Here is a 22,095-nt window from a genome sequence, read left to right as displayed (position 1 = left end):
TCAATAAAAGACTGAAATGGATCCGATTCTTTGCCCGTCTTTTTTCTCAAATCATGTTGATTATGTAACACCTTTTTTTTCCCTGCTCCCCTTCAGTCCATTCCTTGCGCTGCTTCTCTTGTGAATATTCCAGTTATAAGGATGCATGTTTGACCTTTACGTGAGCAAGAGGAAGATACTGTTATCTACCTGCCTCACTGACAGTCAGCATATATCAGTCAGATGTTGTCACCTTTCTCTGTCATCAACCTATCCCCCGATTTTCGTCACCTGACTGAGCTGGGTTTCATGAAACAAGTTTGTAAGTGCACAAAGAAGAGATAAACTTCAGTTTATGAATGCATATGTTTAGGGCTGAAACAATCTGATTCATCATAAATAAGTGACTACTGAAATAATCAACTAATTTAGTAACTGATCAATCGTTAAGAGACTCTAAAACATGACTTTAGCTCACAGGGCAAAATTGTAAAAAAAACAATATTAACGTTTTGCTTTTAAGATAAAAAATGTTTTTATCTGTCAATATGCTCTATCTAGAACTCCTCAATTGGAAAGGTTTTAGTTTCACCTGGTTTAATTTCTTTAAAAATCTTCTTTAAGGAACCTTTGGCTATCTGATTATTAATAAATTAATCTAAAAAAATTATTGACAGATTAATTGATGTGAAAAATAATCATTAGTTGCAGCCCTACATATATATGTATTTTCAAAGTATTAATAATTCATTTGACTGATCAAATCCAAGTGTTTTGTAGGACGCCCCTTTCCTCATACTCTAACTCTGTCGCCCCAAACCTGTTGCTAAGTCTCTAGTAATCAGCTCCATTTACTCTGATACCCCTTAATAAAAAGCTGATTTAATCAAATATCTTTTAACAAATCATTCTACTATAGAGTCTACCTTTGTGCAAGATAATGAAATAAAGAAATCCAGCTGCTCTGTAAGCCTCAATGTTTTTTTAGAGAACGTGTGAATAAAAATAATTTTAATATGTTGTCTTTTGTGGCTTCATGAGAGAAAGCTTCTGGAATCATCTTTCTGCATATTCATTTCAGACCAACCTGGTCCCTGGTGATGCGTTGTGATGGGATGCGAGTGATACAGTGATACAAATAAGCCCATATCATATGGCTTAGATATGGATTAACTACACAGAGAAGTAAAAAAACATGCACACATGCACATGCAAAAAAAGAGATGTTAAAACCATTTTCTCTACATCTAAAACAAGCCTAAGTACAACTTGCTTCCATAAACAAAGAGTTTTCCAGCAGCATCCTATATCACGCTTCTCAGAACAAGCCGGCGTGAGCAGAATCACTTCTTTCATTTCATTCTTGTACCCACAGCTCTTCTATTTTTTTTTAAGGCTAATCTACATCTTTCATTGAATCAAGGATGGAAATTCACAAGAAATGCTTCTTTTTCAATTTCATGCTGAAGTAGCTCAAGTTAGTGGATGTAATTTCTCCTAACAAGAAAATTTATCACTCTGTCGCACACTTAGTCCGGCTATGTGAAAAAAGGGCCTCCCCTTTCCTTTTTCTTTTTTTAAGGCTTTGATAAATGTGCCAAAAGCATGATCATTCCCTTCATAGCACTCCATGCAAGAACCGGAACAATTACCATGGCTGAAAAAAAAAAGAAAAGGAAAACATAAAAGCTAGGGTTCAAATTTGCATGAATGATAAATGGCAAATAATTTAGCACTTTGATACAGGCATTACCAAATGAAGTATGGACCAAACTAAGAGGCACACTGGTATTATATTAAATATAAAGATAGCAGAACTTCTAAGTCTTAAAAAAAAACCTCAATAATTTGCATTTTTGTAGAATTTGCGCCCCTTCACAAAGATGTCTCTGCTTGCTGAGAAATTCAGTGAAAGACTAACATGCCAAACATTCTTATGAATCCATTCAAAGTTTTGTGCAGATGAGGATTATCAGGTTCGTGCCGAATGGGATGATGAAGTCCAAACAGGTGAAAAGAAATGCTTGAAGAAGGGTATCTCAGAAACAATAATACGCATGGCCAAGCCACCAGGCTAATGTATATTTATCATGTAAACTTCTGATAAATGCATATGCAGAAACAATCAAATCTCCGGGCTTCTACTGAAAGATTGTTGCACTACACGGACTCAAGCGTGAAACCAATATCAGCTTAGTGTCTGCTCAAGCTTGAAGTGCTGCGCCTTGCCAACAAAAGCATGTTCTGCATATGCTCATGGGTGTCGCTCTTTTTTTTTTCTTTCACGTTGGGAACAAGCAGCTTTCCAGTGCTATCACTGATCAATTTCAGCGAGTTAAGTCTCCCGTGTGGGTAAATAAGCGGTGGTTAAGTCTTGATGAGGAATGGCAGGCTGTTTGAGTGCGAACACAGGCATTAGAGGGGTGGGCTTGTCTATCTCTGCTGCAATGGATGCCAAGTGTCACTTCCATCATTAACCTCACACTCTGGTACGTCTTAATCTCTCCACCTCCCAAAACAAATGTTTAGTTGATTGTAAGTTATCCAAACATTATATAAGCATATAGTTATTCGATGTATTCGCTTAGGTTGGAAAGCAAATAAAATCTATTATATCGATGTAAATGATACAGTAAGGAGAAGACCTTGCCCGACGCATTCCGACCTGGAGGCTTGATCTCCAAAGCCTGCAGTGAAGAGTGCCAAAGCCAGCACTAAGTGACATGTCAGTCAGTTTTTCTGTTTGAGGCTTCCAATTCCCTGAGGCCTGGGCTTATTTACTGCATTTGTATGAAAAGCTGTGAAGAGTAGAAGGGCTGTGAGAAAGTCTCTCTTACATATGTATACAGTGTGCGGCAGCAATGTCTGAAAAAGTGTTTCTTCTCGAGGAGGGGTGCTGTTATGACTACAAACAACTTGAGAGAGACCATTTATATGTTCAAAAATGGGTAAATGATGAGGGCTATCAGAGCAGCAGAGAGTGGGAACAAGGGTAACAACATAGCAAAGATACCTGGAATCTGTTTGCAGATCCAGAGCGTATTAGTGAGAAGATGGCACTTCCTCTTGGTAGTCATCTTCTTAACCAGATTTGCAGTCATTTCAATATTAGTTAGAGGAGGCAAAGCGGGTACACACAACAAACCATCGAGCATGCGTTTCAGAGTCTGATTTGTTACTATTCATGACCAAAGCAGAGAGGGACTGTAATACTAGACATGCTTGTTAAATTCACAACACTCCAAAGCTGCCTTCTAGAAAATCCTGTCTTTTGGTTGTCAGCTTAAGAAACCCTGGCATATGCATATGTAGGATTTTTAAGCTCTGTTAAATGGATAGCAGTGTCGTGGCCTATCAAATGACTGTAAGCCACTTGCCTTGTCGGATGGGGAGGGAAAAGAAACATTTATAGAGAGAGCATGCAGCAGTGCGTTACCTTCTATGAATTGGAAAACATTTTTTTTTATCCCGTTAACTCCATATTAGACCAAAACAGAGGCATTTACATGTATGTTTCCAGCCTGTGTGTGACAGTAACACTCCACCCTGCTATATTAATGACTGTTTAAGCAGATGACAGGGGAGTGGCAACAAACAATGACAAAATACCTGTTTTATGCGGTGAAGCTGCAGAAGATGAGGCACCATTCAACACCAAGTCAGTCTGCAAGTAAATTATCAAAGTGGGGCAATTGCTTAGCTTTTGAAGAGAATGGGCTTTGTGTAGATGTACTTGTGTGAGTGTGTATACCTCTCTATATATGTGTTTGCGCTTTTGTGAGTGGACGTATGGATCCAGTGCCATTTATTTCCCTGGGCTGGACTAGGGCAGTTAGGGAGGCGTGAAAGGAAATGAGTTGTGAAGTGGCCATTGATCCTGGCCTGCACCAGGTTAGCTGAAAAACAGCAAGATTATTGGCCACAGTGTGTGCAACTCAATGAATGCCTCTTATTTACACAGAGGTGGTTAACCCTGGCCAGGACATTTATCACTTGGCCTGTGCACTACATAGGACAAAAGGAGGCAGGGGAGAAAGAAAAGTGAAACTCGCCAAAAATCAAACCTCAACATCAGAATTCCATAAACTCAAGGAACAAATCAAAAGGGAGAATGAAAACTATTAAAAAATATATACAGCCCTATAACTATTTTATCTCCAAATACAACTCATTCAACTCACCCCCACCCCCCAATAATAAATTGAATCACTGTTAACACTGCATGTTAGCCTAAGCAAACATTCTCTATGGTAAAGTCTGGTGGTGATGTTTTTTCAGTAGAGAATAGTACTTTTATCATGAGCTGAAAATAGGGCTCAACGACTTTGCAAACAATCTGAATTGCGATTATTTTTAACCAAAATTGCGATTGAGATTTTTTTTTTCCTTTGCACTAATCCCACGCTTATAGAATTTTCAACCTCACACTCATCGAGTGTCCATTGTTACAGGACTTCACCATAACCATTTTGTTAAAAAGCATTGATTTCTACTTGCATGCATGGATCTGCACACTAGCTGCTGTGCTGTCTACCATTCTGTGTGACGACAAACCCACTTCAAGCATTTTACCTCCACCTAAAGGGCTGGAGGGAGAAGTTTAGGGTCTTACTCCTGTTAGAAATTGTGTGATTAAAAATCAAATTACAAATGCAATTAATTGCCCAGCCTTAGTTGAAAAGACTGCTGGCACCAAACATGAAAAACGGGGAAAAAAACTATTCAAGGAGGCAAAAAGACTTTGCCAGGACCTCTCAATAATATTCTGTCAAGAATTTGCTCTTTGACGTAAGAGTTTGTTAGTTGTCAATAGTTAGATTAACTCACTCTAATATAGTAAGTCTTGAAAAACCATAAGGAGTTTCATCTGCAGCATGTAGCCAATCTAAAAGATGATCAGAGTTAAATACAGGACAATCCTGGATAGAAAGAGATTAAAAGAAAAGCCTTGGATATAAATCCAAGTGGCAATCTGTGACCCAACTTGAGAATTGTCAATCACACATGCTGCCGATCTAAACTTACTAACCTTGACTTATTTAGAAAAAAAAGCCAAACAAAAACTTGCCATAAATACAAGCAAAAGTCAGTGTTGTATATGTAAGTATTTCTTTCTTTCAACTTTAGAATAATAGAGTTACTGTTTTGTAATTTGGCAAAATATAAAAGAAATATCTTTCAAACCTTTCAGGTGGTAAACTGCTCATTACCACCTGTTGGAGAACAAAATGTCCATGGAAATTCACTTCCAGCAGATTTAACTTCATCTTCACACTTTCCTCCATCTCTTCCTCTGTCCCTTTTCTCCTCGTCTTTCTTTCAAGCCTTGCAGCTTGACATTTCGCTGCGCTCTCAAGGGACGGCTGCTTGAAATGGAGTTAGTGGGAGAGCGCCACTGTAAATTCCGGGAGGCCTGATGCAATGTATCTTAAACATAGATGGACAGCTCAGGTTTCGAAGAGCTGAAGAATACGAAGGAGGCCTCAAAAATGGGGAGACAGACTGAGAGCAGAGGAAAGAGGTGGTGTCTTGATAGATAATAGAATAATGCTGTGTTTTGTCTGGGGAAGAGTGAGCAAACAGTAGCTACGCTGTCATTCACATCCTATATCTTTAGTGTCATCGCAAAGGAGGGGAACTACAGCCCTATATGTCACAGGCCTGTATGTACTATTCTGTTGGGACTGTCTGCTGATAGGCAGGTTTGAAATAAAAAGAAGGATGGCTTTCATTGTAAATAAGGCACACACAAGGATTTCCAGAAAAGAGGTGTCTTTTCACTGAAGGCGGAAATGGTTTCACAAAGACATACCGTACCCCTGCATCTCCCGCACTTTCTCCTACCTTTACAGCAAAACCTTATCTTGCCACTGACAATGATAGCTAACAAAGGCTTCCTTTATGAAATCGTTCATATTTCAGCCCAGGTCTTTCTCCTGTCCTGAGAGGTGATTGATGCATCAGGCCGGGACCGGTGTCTTATTTACACAGTTGAGTGGGGGCAATCTCAGGCCTGAAAGATAAACCTAATGAGCTTCTTTGTGTAAGGGTGCAAATGAGAGACACCATCCTCCCACCCTCCTTCCTCTGCTCCATCCAAAGGGACAGTCTGGGTGATTAGGCCTTTAAATTATGCTCAAGGGCAAAGCACAGATTTGCATCTGAGAGGTGTGTTTGTGTGTGTGTGAAAGAGAGTGTGTTCCTTCTCAAATATGGTGCAAAGAGGCAGACAGAGAGGCAGGTGAAGGGCAGGCAGTGAAAGATGCTTGAGGGTTGTTTGTGGAAAGTGATGGTCGGTGTCAAGGATTTAGAATGTACCTATCTGGAACAACAAAGTTAAGTTTTTGAAAGGGGGGAGATGATTTCACACAAACACACACTGTCATTTTGTCCTTTGTCTGTGGGGTAACTTTCCCCCTAATGACTTTCATTTTGGGGAGAATTTCATTTGCCCCTAAACCCTAAATACTACCCATCACCAGCTGTCAGATTTTTCACCCCCACTCCTCCTTTTTTTCCTGCAGCTAAACTGCAAGGAAGGCAGGTTAATTGCTGTCAGTCTCAAGTTGGACCACTGCCTACCTCTCGTGTAAGCGACAGGGGTAAAGCCTAGAAGTGAGATGGCACCTATTGTAATTTATGTCAAAATGCTGGAGTCTTTTAAATGGGGTTGGGTCGTTTGCATTTTGCTGCATCATGTGCCTCAGGAGAAGCCGTAAATGAATACTCAACCAGTTTATCAATTTCAACACGTTTCTTTCCTCTGACAATATCACAAGCTGAATTTTTCAAATTTCTTTGCAAGAGTAAACAGATATTTGTTTGGACCAACAAGCAAAGGAAACATTGTAAGTCAGAAAGTATAAACCACAACGTTTTTTATATTATTTCAATGTATAATATAGAAATCTTTGAAATCATAAAATCCCACAAACCTTGACAGAACAAACATGCCTCTGTAGTATGAATGAGCTGGTTTGAAGTATCAAGTTACACCAAAGGGTTAGAGTGTAAAAAAAGTAATAGCTTGCAGTTCTTTTAATGAGATGCTAGTAAAAAGTCAAGGAGATTTCTCCAGCTTAAAGAAGTACACAGTAAAAGCAGCCCTACCCATGACCAACATTTCTGTATGCTTTGTAGGTTAGCTGGCTGAAGAAAGCTTAGTGCATCTTTATCCATTTGCCATTTAAATAAATAAATAAACTAGGAGCACCAACCATCATTTCACAACAGATGCCAAGCTGTGATAAGTATGCCTCTTCAATAGACTGACAACTCAAGCGCATCATCCAAAGAATTAATGAACTAACATAAACCTGTTACACTTACTCAGATACCATTCAACCTAGAGCCAACTAACTTGGACTTTGGCCCTGAGGGCTAAAGATTGGACTCAGACTATGTTTACCTCATTTAACCAGCATATCAGAGTAGAGTATCAGCGTAGAGAGCATTGCTCTTTTTAAAATAATAAACAACAGGCTACTGCTTATGGTACGGTTTTGATTAAATCTTAAAAGAATCATACTTTAGATCCATAACTTTCCATTTCCGTGTTTTGGGCAAATCCATCTGATGCAAAAACGTTCACTTTATTTAGCAACTTTAGACTTGATTTCAACCTGCCTGACTACATACTTGGAAAAATTACAATGTTAATTTCTTCTTTGAGAATACCAGAAGAGAAAATTTGAGTTACTTTCTTTGTTGGATTTACTGCAATTTTACTTGAAGAGTTTTATCAGATTCAGAGAATACTGAATCGACATCTTTGCTCTAGTCTTTGCAGTAACGTTTAAAAAACAACCACAAGACTATACAACTAATTTTCCATGTTAACATTAATAGAAATATGTGTTGCTTTTCTGTTTTAACTGAAATCACAGTAGACACCATTATTTTTTAATATTTCTTTGTAAAAGAACCTTAATTTTGTCAATTTTTACAAAATAATCTTATATTGATAGATTCTTATCCTGTAGTGATCTGGAACTCTTTGGCTAAAGCAACTAAAATGACAATAATAGATTAGCTGGGACTTCCTCATGCTCCAAATATCAATATACTTCCTATGGAAGTGAGCCAATTTAGAGGGGGCAGTCGTCCTGAGCATTAGCTCATCAATCCCACTGATAACCCTGGTAGGATTAAGTTTACAGACCACTGTAATCAACTAACTGGCTCATTATGGGACATTATGGTATGGATCCAAAGATCAATGCATTTCTTGCATGTACATACATACCAGCATTACTAAAACACAATACTGATTACAGCCAATGACAAATTGATTGGTAAGATGAGCTCAGCACATTTTTCCCTAACAACAAGGTTTTAGAGTGATCGCTTTGCATAGTAATTACAGCAGTGTAACATTCATCATTGGCTCTGATACATATCTGTGGCTGGCAAATCGCAATCAGATACAGTAGGTATCTAATCTGTGATCTCAAATCAAATTAGGTCTATTTAGACAACCTTGGGGACGTGGTGATGAAACCCTGAAAAAAAAATTAGGAGCTGGAAATTTAATTGTAACGACGGTTATTAGTGAGATAGGAAGATAACAGAGTGTAGGGGTGTTAATCTGCATTAAAATAAAGATGGAAAGAAGATATACATGATGTTTGATCGCATAAAAAATGTATTTCTAGTGCTGATAGAGCAGACTTTATTTTGTACTCGAATTAAAAACAAAGTGCGTAGAACTTCTTCTATGTTCTAAAAGCCTTTGGCCGAATCTAAGGTGACGAGACCTTAAGATGCCACTTTTCTAATTATAGCTGCAGGTGATATTTCAGAGCTGCTAGGTAATGGCAGAACCCATAGGGACAGTAGAGAATTCATCAGTGCTTATTATTAATCATCCCCCAGCAGTGTGATGAGAGACTGGAGCTCTGATACCCACTGGACCACTCAATGTCATTCCAAATATGGCTGGAAAATTAAACCCAACAGCCTTATATAAAACATAGGCTAACAGCAAAAGAGGATATGATTATTTCTTCATGTATGTTTACAATTATGAGCATGAAAGTAACTTCCCTTATATTAAATGTATCCTGATAGCTGTCAGGAATACCTTCCTATGTGAAATACAATTTCTGAGCCAAAGGAATTATAATTTGTTGAGGAAAAAATGTCCCCCCTTTGTTAAAACATGGTGTCTCTACAAAGTGTTGCATAGTGAAGGAAGTGTGTGTTAACTTTGCAGTGCAGAGCCCACGTTTTAAAAAAGCCCCTTGAGACCTGTTAGCTGGACTCCTCATTTCAATGTGTCTGTTTCAGGTTGAGAGAAAGCTTGGCCTGGCCCCTTTACAAGGCACGCACTGCCATTCACCCGCGAACCCCATCCAACAGCCAGACGTCCATCTCCAAGTTTTAACAAGACACGTTAGGCTCATGCCATTCTTTTCTTACAGCTTTTCATCTTAGGACCTTATATTTTTCACTAAGTGATTCACCAATCCACTGCCCATGGACGGAAGTCAGCCAGTTTTATCCTAATCGTCACCGACTTGTGATTATTTGGTCCAGACAAATTATTTTACTTTTTATTTTACCCATCATGGCTGGTTTCATCCATACTATATGTGTCCAAACCCTAATTATATAGACTAGACATTAGTTCCTCAATTTTGGTTTGACTGTAGTAAAAAGTCAGATAAAGATCAGGGAAATATAAATCAATGTAAACAGTAGAGAAGCACTGATTTGGCTTTTTCTGACCATTAGCAATAACCAGTTTTCTTTAAGTTTCAATTTGAGCTTTGACCTGCCAACTCAGATTTTGTCAGGTTATAAAAATACACAAAGATACATAATGTAAAAATGTAAGGGTTCGTAGTTCAAAAGCAAATCAAATTATAAAATTATGCCGTTCTTAACAATCACTGTCATGTCAAAAAAGGGCTTTAAGTTATATTCTGTTAGTTCAAGTATTTATCGACAGAAAATGGCTACAGTTTCTGCTCTTGATGCATTTCATAAATAGAAAAAAACAAATCTGGTTTAGAGCCTTTGATCTGCCAAAAACTGGAAAATCAAAATTCCATTCCAAGGAAAAAACTGGAATTGGCAAATGGATTGAAATAAAACCAGAAACCAGTTTTTGCTGGTAACAAACAGATCTGTCAGCCTTTTTCTAACTTTAGTGGAACATATTATATAACTTTTTAATATAAAGCTTAAAATCAGTCAGATCAGATTTTTGAGGGGAGGAATTCAGGATCTTAAGACATTCCCACTGACACACTTAAACATTAGACAAATATGTCAATGTCAAATTACTTATACCGAATTTTTAAGTGAAACAACTAAAAAGCTTAAAAAAATATATGTTTTAAGTAAGTATATTTTGAGATGCATTAAGCAATCAACCATCATCTCATCATTGGCTATGAGTGGTAATTGGCAGATCAGATCGAGAAATGTCTGGAATTTTGATAAAAGGTAATAAAAAAATGTAAATTTTCACTGGTACACAACAAACAAAATCTACTTTTATGCGCATTTTTTGAGAAAATAAAAATTTTATATCAGTTAATTTAAAGCATAAATGGGGCTAAATGTGTTATTTGTAAAACCAAACTACCTGCATAGCCTATTTTTACATTTTTATGTTTTTAGTACAAGTAAAACGATCTAAATAGGTTCAGAATCAACAAGTAAGGCTTCGAAGACAGTAGGACATCAAGACTGGACAGCAAAGGCCTAATGGGTGCATTCTCTTTAAAAAAAAAAAAAAAAGAACAAAAGATTAAAAATAAAATATCTTTAAGGAAAGAATTATGCAGGATTTTCAATACAGCTTGAAGTAGTAGAGTGGTAGATGGGACTGAGGCAATAATGCAACCACCAGAATATCTTAAGGCATTCTGCTATGGATGGATAACCAGAGAAGGGATCAAGAGGACCCAGACACATTGGCATCTATTGTACTCTACTGGCTTATTTGACCACAGGGGTTCAGCTGCCTCTAAACACTCACACACAAATACGCTTGCATGAAAACTCTCATCAGGCCAAAAGGACAGCACGCATCATTACAAACCTGCGGCGTCGCTCCTATCCCTCTAACCCGATCCAACCCAAAGCATGGCCCTCTGACCTAATCTCCCATTGCTCTTTTGGCAAACTGTCAAAGCCATCATTCACCGTGAAAAGACACGAGAGACACTTGACTCCTTTACTCTGCTGGCGACTGACTTTCACAACTCCTGCCCCCCAACCACCACCTCCAACACACACACACATCCCCTGCAGCTCATTAGCACCACAAGTTTTCATTTCTAAGATGTATACAACGAGACAAAGCTTTGAAAAGCAACACCTAAATGGATTTTTTAATATTTGGAATCTGTTTTAAAAAAGGATAAATGTTAAATTTTTTGTAAATGTCTTTTTCTAGAAGATAAGTGTGTGCAAATTTGTTTTTTAAGGGTCCCATTAAAGTGTTTATTATGTTTATGTGGCGAGTTAGGAGGCCCTCTGGTGGATATAGTGCAGCCATGACATACACACACCCATTGTACACTTTCCCACTGCCCAGACTGGACCGTGCAACTGCTCAGCTCACATTCTTTCACTTTCTCACTCTACTGTTCAGACAGACACACACAGACTTTGCAGACCATCACATGCGTGGCCTGAAACAACTTCTAAATGTGCATTAGCTCCTGGGTACACAAAATAAAAGGTATACATCACAGAAATCTACAAGCAACTACCAGCAAATATGTAAGGAAGACAACAAACTGATAAGAAAGTTTACCAACTGAACAAACAGCTGATTATATAAACACTGCTGCCACTCATAGTCTAGAAAATAAACCAAACAATATAATCAGTCGTTTTGTTTCCTGCCTATACGTAGAACGCCCCGGTGCCGCCTGAGCAGAGAGAGCAGTAGCAGAGCGGAGAGAGGGGGGAGAGCACAGCAGAGTGGGAGTGAGGGACGAGAGAAGAGACGGGGGGGAGAAACACAACTTACCTGCTGTTGTTGCAGATGCAGCAGCTCGACTGTGCTTACTTCGCTGCTTGTGTCACCAGCGCTTGATCTCCCATCTCTACTGCCAGCCTCTAATTGGCTGCTGCTTAGGGTGCTCATTCCATTTTGACTCATTGAACTGTTGCTTATTGTCTCTGTGGCCGACTCCTGCATCATCATGATTTAAAACCTAGAAGTGATTAAGAGGCACCGGTTAGGGCTCTTCTCGTTACAATTCCCACCCCCCATTTCTTTTTTTTTTTCCCCCTCCGATTTTTTTTCCCTCCTCTTTTCTTTTCTTTGCACGCGTCCATTATCAAGCCCTCAGTCCCCCTTTGCAAATTAAAGCATTTAAAGAAGAGGGAGGGGTACGGGGGGATGCAGGAGAAGCAATTATGCATTCATTGTGTAAATGAAGCAATACAAAGACATGCATGTCCTGGTCCTTTCTAGAAACGGGGAAAAATTGTATTAAAAATGTTTAAATTTAGTAAAAATAATTACAAATAAAAAGCACCTAATTGAATTGTTGCTAAGGTAATGACGTTATTAAAAACTATTGGTTTTAATTAAAGCTTTATATTGGCATCTTTAAAAAAGTAGCTTCAAACACACATTTTGGTCGGTTCAAAAGAAGTAAACTAATGATGGAAAGCTAATCATATTAAATTAAAATTTGACAGTGGCAGGAATAGAAAGAGGAAGCTCCAAATAACATGGTGCAGGGCTGGTGATGAACACTATAATAGGTTTGTCATCCTTGCTCTGGCTAAATAAAATCTGCCTTGCAGGGTTCCATAGAGGAGGAGTGCTCATATTTCATTTATTGGCGCCTTTTTTCCCCTCTTTCTTGTTCTTTAATCAATTTTTTTTTGGCTTTTTTTTCCCTAATTTATTCTAAAATTGTGCCCTGATCCCTATAGTTAAAGAAATAATACATAACTATATTGTATGTAGCTGTAACTAAATAAAACTGTAAACAAAATAAAACATTTAAAGTTAAATCTAATACCTTTTACATGGGAAATTAGAAAGTAGGTTACTAATAACTGAGCTAAAAAATAACATTAATTATGCATATAACCGCCTGTCTTTTTAGTAATAAATGTTTTATAATCCTTCCCAACATTTAATACTAAGTACACGCTGTAAGGAGCTTCACTAATATTCGACAGTTTTGCAATATATGAGAGACTCAGATGCTTAATAAAATATAATGCACTTTTATGATCTCTCTATGCAGAGCATATTTTAATGTTATAAACTAATATTTGAAAATGTGTAATTACAGTTTTAAATGGGGTTTCGCATTGTGTGTATTTTCTGGCCTGTAAATACGGTTTTAATAGAAGTGTGGACACGTCCTTCTGTGTGTTTGCGTGTGGGTGTGTGTGTGTGTGTGTGTGTGTGTGTGTGTGTGTGTTTGACAAGGGGCAGATACAGGACAGGCCCTAAAAGATGTCCACAGCCAGGATAAACAGGATCTACGGAGGGAGAACAAACAGGGGCTGAGCTATTACACAGAGCAGGGCGACAGCTGTCCAGGACACAAGTAAATAAGGGAAGAGGCCAGGACAAGGCGTGCTTGTGAACAAACAGGGCCCCTGTTTAACACCGAGCCGCTTACTGCTGATGGAGAAAGACGCGGTGAGAAAAGACAGAAACAGAAAAGACAGGAGGAGGAAAAAGAAGGAGAGGGAGCGTAGAAGCGAGGGGGGTGACAGAGAGAGAGACAGTGGGAAGGAAAATAAGGGAGGTGGTGGCAGGGTAGGGGGTGTGGAGGGGAGGGTGGTGCGGATGGGGGGGGTTTGGATTGGCACAATGTGACATCCAATCCGGTGATGAATCTCAGCATAAGAAACTCAAGGCTGCAGCCGAGATCAGCCGGCTAATAAGTATTCAAATTAGGCATAAATTTTACATGCCCAATGTTTAAAATATTCAGAGAAAGACTGTCTGATTGCCTTTACTACCATTTTATGAACATTCTAATGGAGCTCGGATCTCTCCGTTTTTTTTGTGCTTTCTTTCTTAGGCCGACACGGAATGTTCGGAAAACTTGCAAGATATATGAGACAAGGAAATAAGGATTTTTAATATCATCTGAATAGAGGCAAACCAAGAAGAAGAAAAAAAACAGTACTGGGATTTTTATTATGTGCTTACTCAAAAAGGAAAAAGTTAATGTCAAAGAAAAGAATAATCATTTACATTTTTTATAAAAAAAAATCTACAATCTTATCTTCTCAATCCAAAATGAAATCTGTCTTTTATGGCTAGCTGCAGCTTCATGATAATGCAGATATATGCAAAACATATTCGCAGAGATCAGATGGTGCTTTAACCTTAATGACAGCGGTGAGATAAATTAATTAGCCATCTAAAGGCTGCATTCAAATCTGCCAATTAGAATGTCAATTAGGAACACAGCCAGGCTGCAGTGACGAGGGCTAACCGAGCCAGGGATCTGACTGGGGGTGATGAAACTGTCACACAATGCACACAAGAGGCAGATAGTGACAATCCTGAGGATGTAACTGCATGAAGTACAGATCTGTGTTTTCATCTGATGGGGTACTGGAACTGACCAGGGCACAAACTGCTCTTAAACCACTGGATTGGAAAAAACCACAGTGTTTTCCAGGGTCCTGCATTTCATCACAACTGTTTTTTCATGCCATTTCATCTGAAACCATAATCTTCCAATAAGCAAGAGCCTAGACCAGTTATTATCATGATCAGATGCTGAGAGGAAGGCTGATATTACCTGGGAACACACTGGTGATGCTTTAGCTGTATCTCTAATGGAGAGGAGAATATAGAGATGGTGACACAAAGGTAGTGGGATGGGAAGCAGATGGTGTCACTAAAGACGCACCAATCAACTGATAAGAAATCAGAATACACAATTTTTTCTTTATATAATAGATGTAAATATTTTTTTTTTATTAATAAAGATTTTCCAAAACATATAAACTTATTGCATTTGTACTCTGATACACTTTTTCATTTCCATTTTAAAAAAGTTTTAAGATAGGAATATGCTTCGTTTAAGTGGGTAAAACTTGTTATTCTTGATTTTCTATTTTTGCAACTGTCAAATCTTTCACACACAAAAACACAGAATAATGCTGTTATGCACAGACTTTAAGCAAGTAAAATTTCTATGAACAAAAAGTTTTCTTCTTGCAGTAAAATTGCAATTAAATTGCATTAAAGTAGTATGATAAAGGCTTTGATGCAACTACAATTACCACAGACAAATGTTAAGTGTATAAAATGGTAATAACATTATATTATGAATGATCTACATAAATGTAGGTGTTGCCTTTCAATTTGTTTATGTTAAATATCAGGGATCCATGAAGTGCTTCCTGATGAGGTGTATTGCATTTTTTTGTCCATGTATCTAGGCTTATCAGCTCGATCCTAAAATGTTGGAAGAAGTGGGAGAATTTCTGCTGTTTTCCAACAAGTGACACAACAAAGGTTTAAGGAAAATTGAACCTTTACTCCCACACCAACCTATCATTAAAGGGTAAAAGAAGCAGCCCTCCATCTTTGTTTGCAAGCTCTAAAAGCCCTTAATGTAGCCTCATTACCTGGCCTGTCTCCTGCTCTATCATGTGCCGTAAACACACACCGTGACACTGACCATCCATCTAGCTAGAGAGCGCAGCTGTCTGCTCCGAGAACACTGAGGAATTTACCGTGATCCTGTGTTAACACACTGCTGCCCTGACACCGGTTTCATCTCCGAGACATCCATATTTTTCGGCGTAACGACATTCTCCATTTCCTTATTTCATATGCATGAGTTGCCAAAAATATTTTTTTTGTACCGAGGATGAAAAGAAAAAAGAAAAGGAAAAAAAAAAAGTGACCTGTAAACCCGTGATCCCAGACGTGTGTTCGTTATCGGTTCACGTTTCAGGTGGCTGCCGGGAATTCTTTTGGGATTGAAGAGATCAAAACAATAAGAAAAGAAAAAATAATAATAGAAATTACATTTCACACTCTGATGACTCCCCACAGCTCTCTGATCAAGCCAAGATATGGTTACCATTTAAAATAATCACAGATTCTTTGCTTGAGTGAAATTAATTCATCATTGCCATAAGTTACTGTGCATGCAAAATAAAGAAGTAGCTCTGCAAGGGCAAGAGCTCACATATTTAATACTTGAGATTGCTTAATAAATCAAAATGCCATACATGCACTGACAAAAAAGAGTTGAAGAGAGAAATCCAGAACAGCCTGAAACTTCAAGAAATTTACTTAAATTTTGATTGTCACTGTTTGTTTCAGTTATTCTTTTATTTTTGCAGCATTCCACAAAATACAAATACAATTCCTAGATGTTTAGAATGTAGAATTAAAATGGAAAAACACAATTCCCTCAGATTAAGTAAGGGAAAGACAGCCTGCTGCACCTTAGAATTAAAAGCTTCCTTTTTGGCACTAAAGGACCACCATAAAGAAGCATTAATGACTACTTCTTATAAACCTGTGTACGGTAATGGTTTCTGCTCACAGATACAGGAATTTCAAAAGTGCTTCACTGGTGAATAAAGATTACTTTAGAGGGTGGGGGGGAGAAAGAAAGGAGCTGAAGAAATCATATTTACAAAATCTGGAGTGAGGGCCAAATGAAAAGCGATGAATATGAATAATGGACTTTGCCTTTTTTTTTTTTTTTTATGCCGGATTAACATTATTCAAAGCAACAGAATCAAATGTGGTTATCTCCTGTCCAATGAGCCCTGCATTGAGAAAAAACCACAGTCATATTTCAATTCTTCATTTGAGCCCTGACAATAAATCGTAGTTCTGTGATAGGAGACATTCAGTGGAGAATGTTCAGAACTTAATTCTCTTCTATTTACAATAAGGAGATGAGACAGAATAAGATAAAAGGCGGACTATTTGCCACAGTGTGCACGAGTCTCTGAATGGATGTGCGGGGATGAGTCGGAGTCGGCGTTCCAAGAGAACAGAGAGGGGGGAAAAAGTGACAAAGAGAAATGGAGGAAAGTGTATAAAGTGTGGTTTCAAATGTACGGGCTTCACAATGTGTCTTTATGATCAAATGTAAGAGGAGCTGATGGATCATATGCATGATACTGTTGGAGAGAAAATTTAATGTTCAATAAATATCGCTGAAATAGGTTTATTAAGAAAAAAGGTGAAGGATAAGAACATCGTTTAATGCGGTAAATAAAGATAATCTTGCATTTCAAAGCTACAGCATTAGTTTTTATGAAAAGAAGCAGGACATATTTGCTTTTATTTATAAAAAAAGGCAGAAAGGCTAACATTTTACCAGTTAAAAACAATATCTGGTTTTCTGTGTAGCCTTGATCGGCGCTTGCTGGTGGTCAAACACAGAAAAATTAACATTTCTTTTCACCAAATCAAGCATTTAAACCATCACAGTTAAGAAGAGTCCAATATTTCAACTGAATGTATCAGTCTACAGTGTGAGCTCTGTGGCGAAAGCTTTTAGTTGAACGAAACAATGAATAAATGTAAGAGACATGCTTTGACGCATATGTGGGGGGAAAAAAATGCAGTTTTTTCATTTCATTGTACGCTAAAGTACTAACGCGATTAAAAAGCAGGAGCAGTTTTTTTTTTCCTCCTTTGATGTGTCGCAGATGTAACAAAAAAAAAAATCTGTCAAAATCGGAATTGACTCGTCTGACCTCAGTGAAAGGCAGAAATCGGTAGCAGCCAGGAAAAGTCTAAATGGTGCATGTTAGATATAAAAAGGAAGGGAAAATATATGTTATATGGAGTTGGGGTGTAGCAACAATGGCATAGAGCAGAGCCCCAGCTGACAGAAAAAGAAAAAGAGGAGGAGAGAGATGAGTTTTTTTCTTACATTTAGGCTCGTCCCATATCATTTACATGTTCCCCGTCAGACACCACGTTCTGCTGAGGCAGGAGATGGCTGAGCAAGACTGTGACGAAGGCCGATCCGTCGGCTCTCATTTGCATATTTGCCAATTCTGTTAATTAACTCAACCCACCTAATCAGGGCTAATTGACCTATAAAGAGGAGAGGCCTCATTGTCTCATCCAATCATCTTTATCAGGAGTAGAGGAGGTTGCACTTGTGAATGTGCAGCACTTCCGACATAACTGTATTTATAGACCTTTTCTGAGTTGAAGTATTCCTCTCAGAAAAGACGTTTTTTTATTTTTTTTATTCTCTGAATGATCACAACTGAGCTGCTTTGACGCGGAACAAGACCCGGATAACAAAACGAAGTGTGTGGACAAATTCCCTTCTGAGAAGAGCAGAGAAAAATCAGAGAAGGTAATGACAGCTGGATCGCCTTGACTCTCCGGTCCCCTTTTTCCACAGCGGGGCAGATCCAGGGGACGGCTCCAGCTACAGAGACATAGCTCATTGTGACGTTTCCAGTTATTTCTGGTTGATTAGGGCTATTATGTCTCCGGCTCTGATTTATGTTGTCATTCCCTCTCAGCAGTCCTGCATCGATAGATCTTAATGAATTGGTAAATAAGGGTGAAGATTGCGCCTGACAACACCGCAACATTCCTCATTCATACCAGACAAGATTTATGTAACCAATTAGAAACATAAAAAGCAGGACGGGGGGTTTATTCAGGAGAAAAAAATTGAATAATCTTTCCTTTAGAAACTGAAAACAGATGAGCACTCCTTAACCTCCGATAAGTTGCAGATTTCACATTAAAGGTGAATTTATCTAGGTTTTTTTTTTTTTATTGCCAGGGTTACACTAAACACCTGCTTTTCACAAAATTTATAAGAAAAATTTTTTTTGTAATCCAAAATTGTAAATAGGTAAAATCAATGATTAAAAATTGTCCCCGCAATGAAACCTTTACATGGAAATATTACACTGAAATAAAGCAGTAAAAATGTTGGATCAGTGAACAGGTGTGCGAGGTCAATGTTTTACATTTCACTGATTAAAAAGGCCATTTGCATTTTTTAATCAAACCACGTCTTAATTATTTGATTCTTGTAAAAACGTTGCTCCAGAAATCCTTTTGCGGGCAAATGAAAGCCCGCTTTGTAATCAAGAAAAAAATTTCTGATAAAAGTGCTGATCATCAATGGCCGAGCGACAGGACAGGAAGACCCATAGGGCAAGTGTGAACAGAGGTGGAAAATTAAAGCGGAGTGATACGGCTCCTTTTCCAGCCTCCCTCCCTTCAAGCACATGCAAATGAGGCCGTGCTGCTTAACTGCATCATTTATGTGGATAATAGCGGCATCATCATTACGGGGGGAACTCAAATTAAATTACATCACAATTAGCATAACAAAGTGATTGGTTAAACTTTCAAAACAAATAAAGCCGCACGACTAATGAATGGTGTTAATTGGCCAACAAGCATTCTAAATAAAACACGGAGGTAAACATGTGCTTTAGTTAAACAAACTTAAAATTCTGTTGTTTAAAAAAAAAAGGAGGAAAAAAGGAGAGTTTCATGAATTTCATGAATACTGCTAGTGGGATTTCTGAGTCAAAATTCAAAATTGTAGCATTTAATTTTATTGTGCTAAATAACCTATTATAAGCTAGACTCTAGAGAACAATGTAAATGATCTGCCTTCAGAATGGAGTTTGGCCAATTCTCCGTGTGAGCTAATCACATAGCTCATTATGCATTAGGGTATTAAATTATGAAGAAGAGTCCCTTTCGCATTCCTGCACAAAGCCCTATGAAATGTTAATAATATGCCCACAATAGCCCAATACTGAGCCTGGCTCATACTCATCAATATTTAAGTAAACAAATGATCCCGCTCACCTTTGATAAAGATAATTAGCGCTCCGACAATGAACAGTCTGGTGACCTCTTGCCTTTTTTTTAAACTAAACAGCTGTTTCTAAGAGTTTGTTTTTTTATTTGTCTCTGTCCACCAAAAACAAACAAGTCAATTTTTCAGCCCTTTAAAAACACTGATAATTTAATCTAATTCAAAAACATTTCTTTTTTTTTTTAAGTGGTTATCTTACGCTGGAAATAGCAACACCTGATTTAATACGAGTGCAGAAAGAAAAGTCACATTCATGCAATCACACAGCCACATTAGTGCACGCACTTGTGCGCACGCGGACGCACACACTACAGCAATTCATCAGCACTAATTAAGCAGCAGATTAACAGAGCCCGCAGACGGAGGTTGAACCGCTCCACACTGGGACGACCAACGTGGGGGAAGGCAGCCCGGCAATAAAACACAGCCATTAAATACAGTCAAGAGCCTGGAGTCGACTACGGATGACAGAAGATTGATGGGTGGATGACCAGAAGGATAGATGGATGGATTGATGAAGGGATGGACAAAGTGGAGTGTGTATGACCTTATCTTTTTCCCCTCTCTCTCACTCTCTCTCTCTCTTTTTTTTTTTTTTTACCTGAAGTTGAGGAGTGTCAGAGATCTTGACCGGACAACAGAGAACTCGCCTCTGCCACCGGCGGCGAGGGTGTCTCGCAGCGACGCCCGCAACTCGACTGGTGTCACCGTGTGAAGAGGCAACACTATCTGTGTCATCACTTCAGCCGTGTTTATGGGGGATAGCATCATAAACAAGCCGCCTCCCCCCCCCACACCACCACCACCAACACCACCACCTGCACCACCTCCCCGCCCTAGTTGTACCCCCCACCTCTTGCTCCCTCGCTCTCTCTCCCCTCCTCTTGCCATCTCACTGCCACTGTGCCATTCATGCATACTTAAATCACCCTTGTCCTATTAAAACAGAAAGAAAGACTTTCGTGACAATTATTCTATCATTTCCAGTTGTCAGTGGGGCGATTTCAGACGGGGGGCCCCAGAACAGGTCAGACATGCAGGCCCCAAAAGAAGAGGCTCCAGTTTGGAGAGGGGGAATAGAACGTGAGGGGGAAGGCAGAGGATCTTTCTTTACACACTGAATATATTTAGACAATTTCTCCAACAAGCCACTGATGAACTTTTACATTTATAGGACAACTTCAATTTCCCCTTTAAAAATATATATATATATATATATATTTTTTTTTTGGAATTATTTGAACAACCTTAACATTTATTTAAACTTTTTTTTTTATTTAAATTAAGAAGAAAAAAGGTTTTAAAAAAAATCAGTATAAGAGTGAATGAGCGGACTTCCAGGTGCTCTCTGAATGTGGGTGGGTCCTGTATGTGTGTGTGCGCGCGAGAGAGAGTGTATGAGCAGAGCTTCACATGTGGGCTGCTGTGACTCGTCGGAGGATGCTTGCCGGCTCTGTGCCTGCAAGGTCTCGCTGTTCCGATCACCCATCTGCCTTACTAAAGTAAAAAAAAAAAAGAAAAAAAAAAGGTGTTTCTTTATCTCGCTTGAATATGTGGACTGGCTCTTGAAACAGGGGGACGGAGACAGAAGCAGGGCTGGAGGGACGCTGCTAAGAGAGGTGCAATCGCCGCAAAGGTATGTGTGTCTGCCTCTATTCTGGGGCTCATTCGGAGCTTTTCTTTTCAGTCCTGATTGTGCATAGGTCAAAGTGTGTGTGTGTGTGTAAAGAGTCTGAAAAGGATTAGTGAAAGGCTGAGCGTCAGTCCGCGTCCTACACTGAGCTCTAGCAGAGAGTAAAGAGCACTTTAAAACAATTAGCAACATCACATCTGTGCATTTCCAACCTGCTCGCTGTCACAAAGCACTATGAGTACATGCCAAAAAAAGAGTCACATAAGACAAAAACGACCTACCTTTTAAACAACCAGTGAGAAATCCACTCTCCTCAGTAAGAAGCATTTGAAGAAGTATTCTTAGAAACCTGATGGCATTACTGTGTCAAAAAAAAAAAAAAATGAAGAGACAGTCGCAGTAAACAGAATGAAAAGTAGTGAAAAAGAGAGGAAAAAAATGTAGAGAGGGCAGCTAGCTGGCGCTTACTGTCAAAGACATCACCAGAGAAGTATTTACGGCCGTATTTACAGTAGTGCGCGGGGAGAGCACCTCTGCCTGGTCACGTCTGAGAGACAGTTGCCGTTTCAGCGCTGCCTAATTAAAACAAGTCAGGCAGCCCCGCTGGATTGTTTTGACGCCTGAGGACCAATAGTACACAAAAACCAGTGGCTTGATCGGGGGGGTAGGGGG

The 22,095-nt window shown here is 38.8% G+C and overlaps 1 protein-coding gene and 1 long non-coding RNA gene across 10 annotated transcripts in view; one reads left to right on the top strand and one right to left on the bottom strand.

The window, feature by feature from the left end:
* The window catches only part of LOC107095319 (forkhead box protein P2-like), a 117,653-nt gene that overhangs the window by 54,927 nt on the left and 40,631 nt on the right, over positions 1-22,095 (bottom strand). For 3 of the 9 annotated variants that reach the window (XM_015391353.1, XM_015391357.1, XM_015391354.1), the window contains exon 4: positions 11,972-12,158. The exons of 1 other annotated variant lie outside the window; for it this stretch is intronic. In XM_015391353.1, coding sequence (XP_015246839.1) covers positions 11,972-12,148 — 177 coding nt within the window. In that variant the 5' untranslated portion in view covers positions 12,149-12,158. Of the gene's footprint in view, positions 1-11,971; positions 12,159-20,391; positions 20,523-21,704; positions 22,081-22,095 lie in introns of those variants that run through there. 5 more of the 9 variants (XM_015391355.1, XM_015391360.1, XM_015391356.1 and 2 more) reach the window with 5 other exon arrangements.
* The window catches only part of LOC107095321, a 1,968-nt gene continuing 1,042 nt past the window's right edge, over positions 21,170-22,095 (top strand). Inside the window, exons 1-2 of the long non-coding RNA XR_001481735.1 lie at positions 21,170-21,292; positions 21,365-21,426. This is a non-coding gene — a long non-coding RNA (uncharacterized LOC107095321). The remainder of the gene's footprint in view (positions 21,293-21,364; positions 21,427-22,095) is intronic.

This window comes from Cyprinodon variegatus, unplaced genomic scaffold, assembly GCF_000732505.1.
Source record: "Cyprinodon variegatus isolate N-32 unplaced genomic scaffold, C_variegatus-1.0 Scaffold537, whole genome shotgun sequence".
NCBI lineage: Eukaryota > Metazoa > Chordata > Actinopteri > Cyprinodontiformes > Cyprinodontidae > Cyprinodon > Cyprinodon variegatus.
The sequence above is the reverse complement of the archived record's forward strand: the minus strand, read 5'-3'. Positions and strand labels throughout refer to the sequence as shown.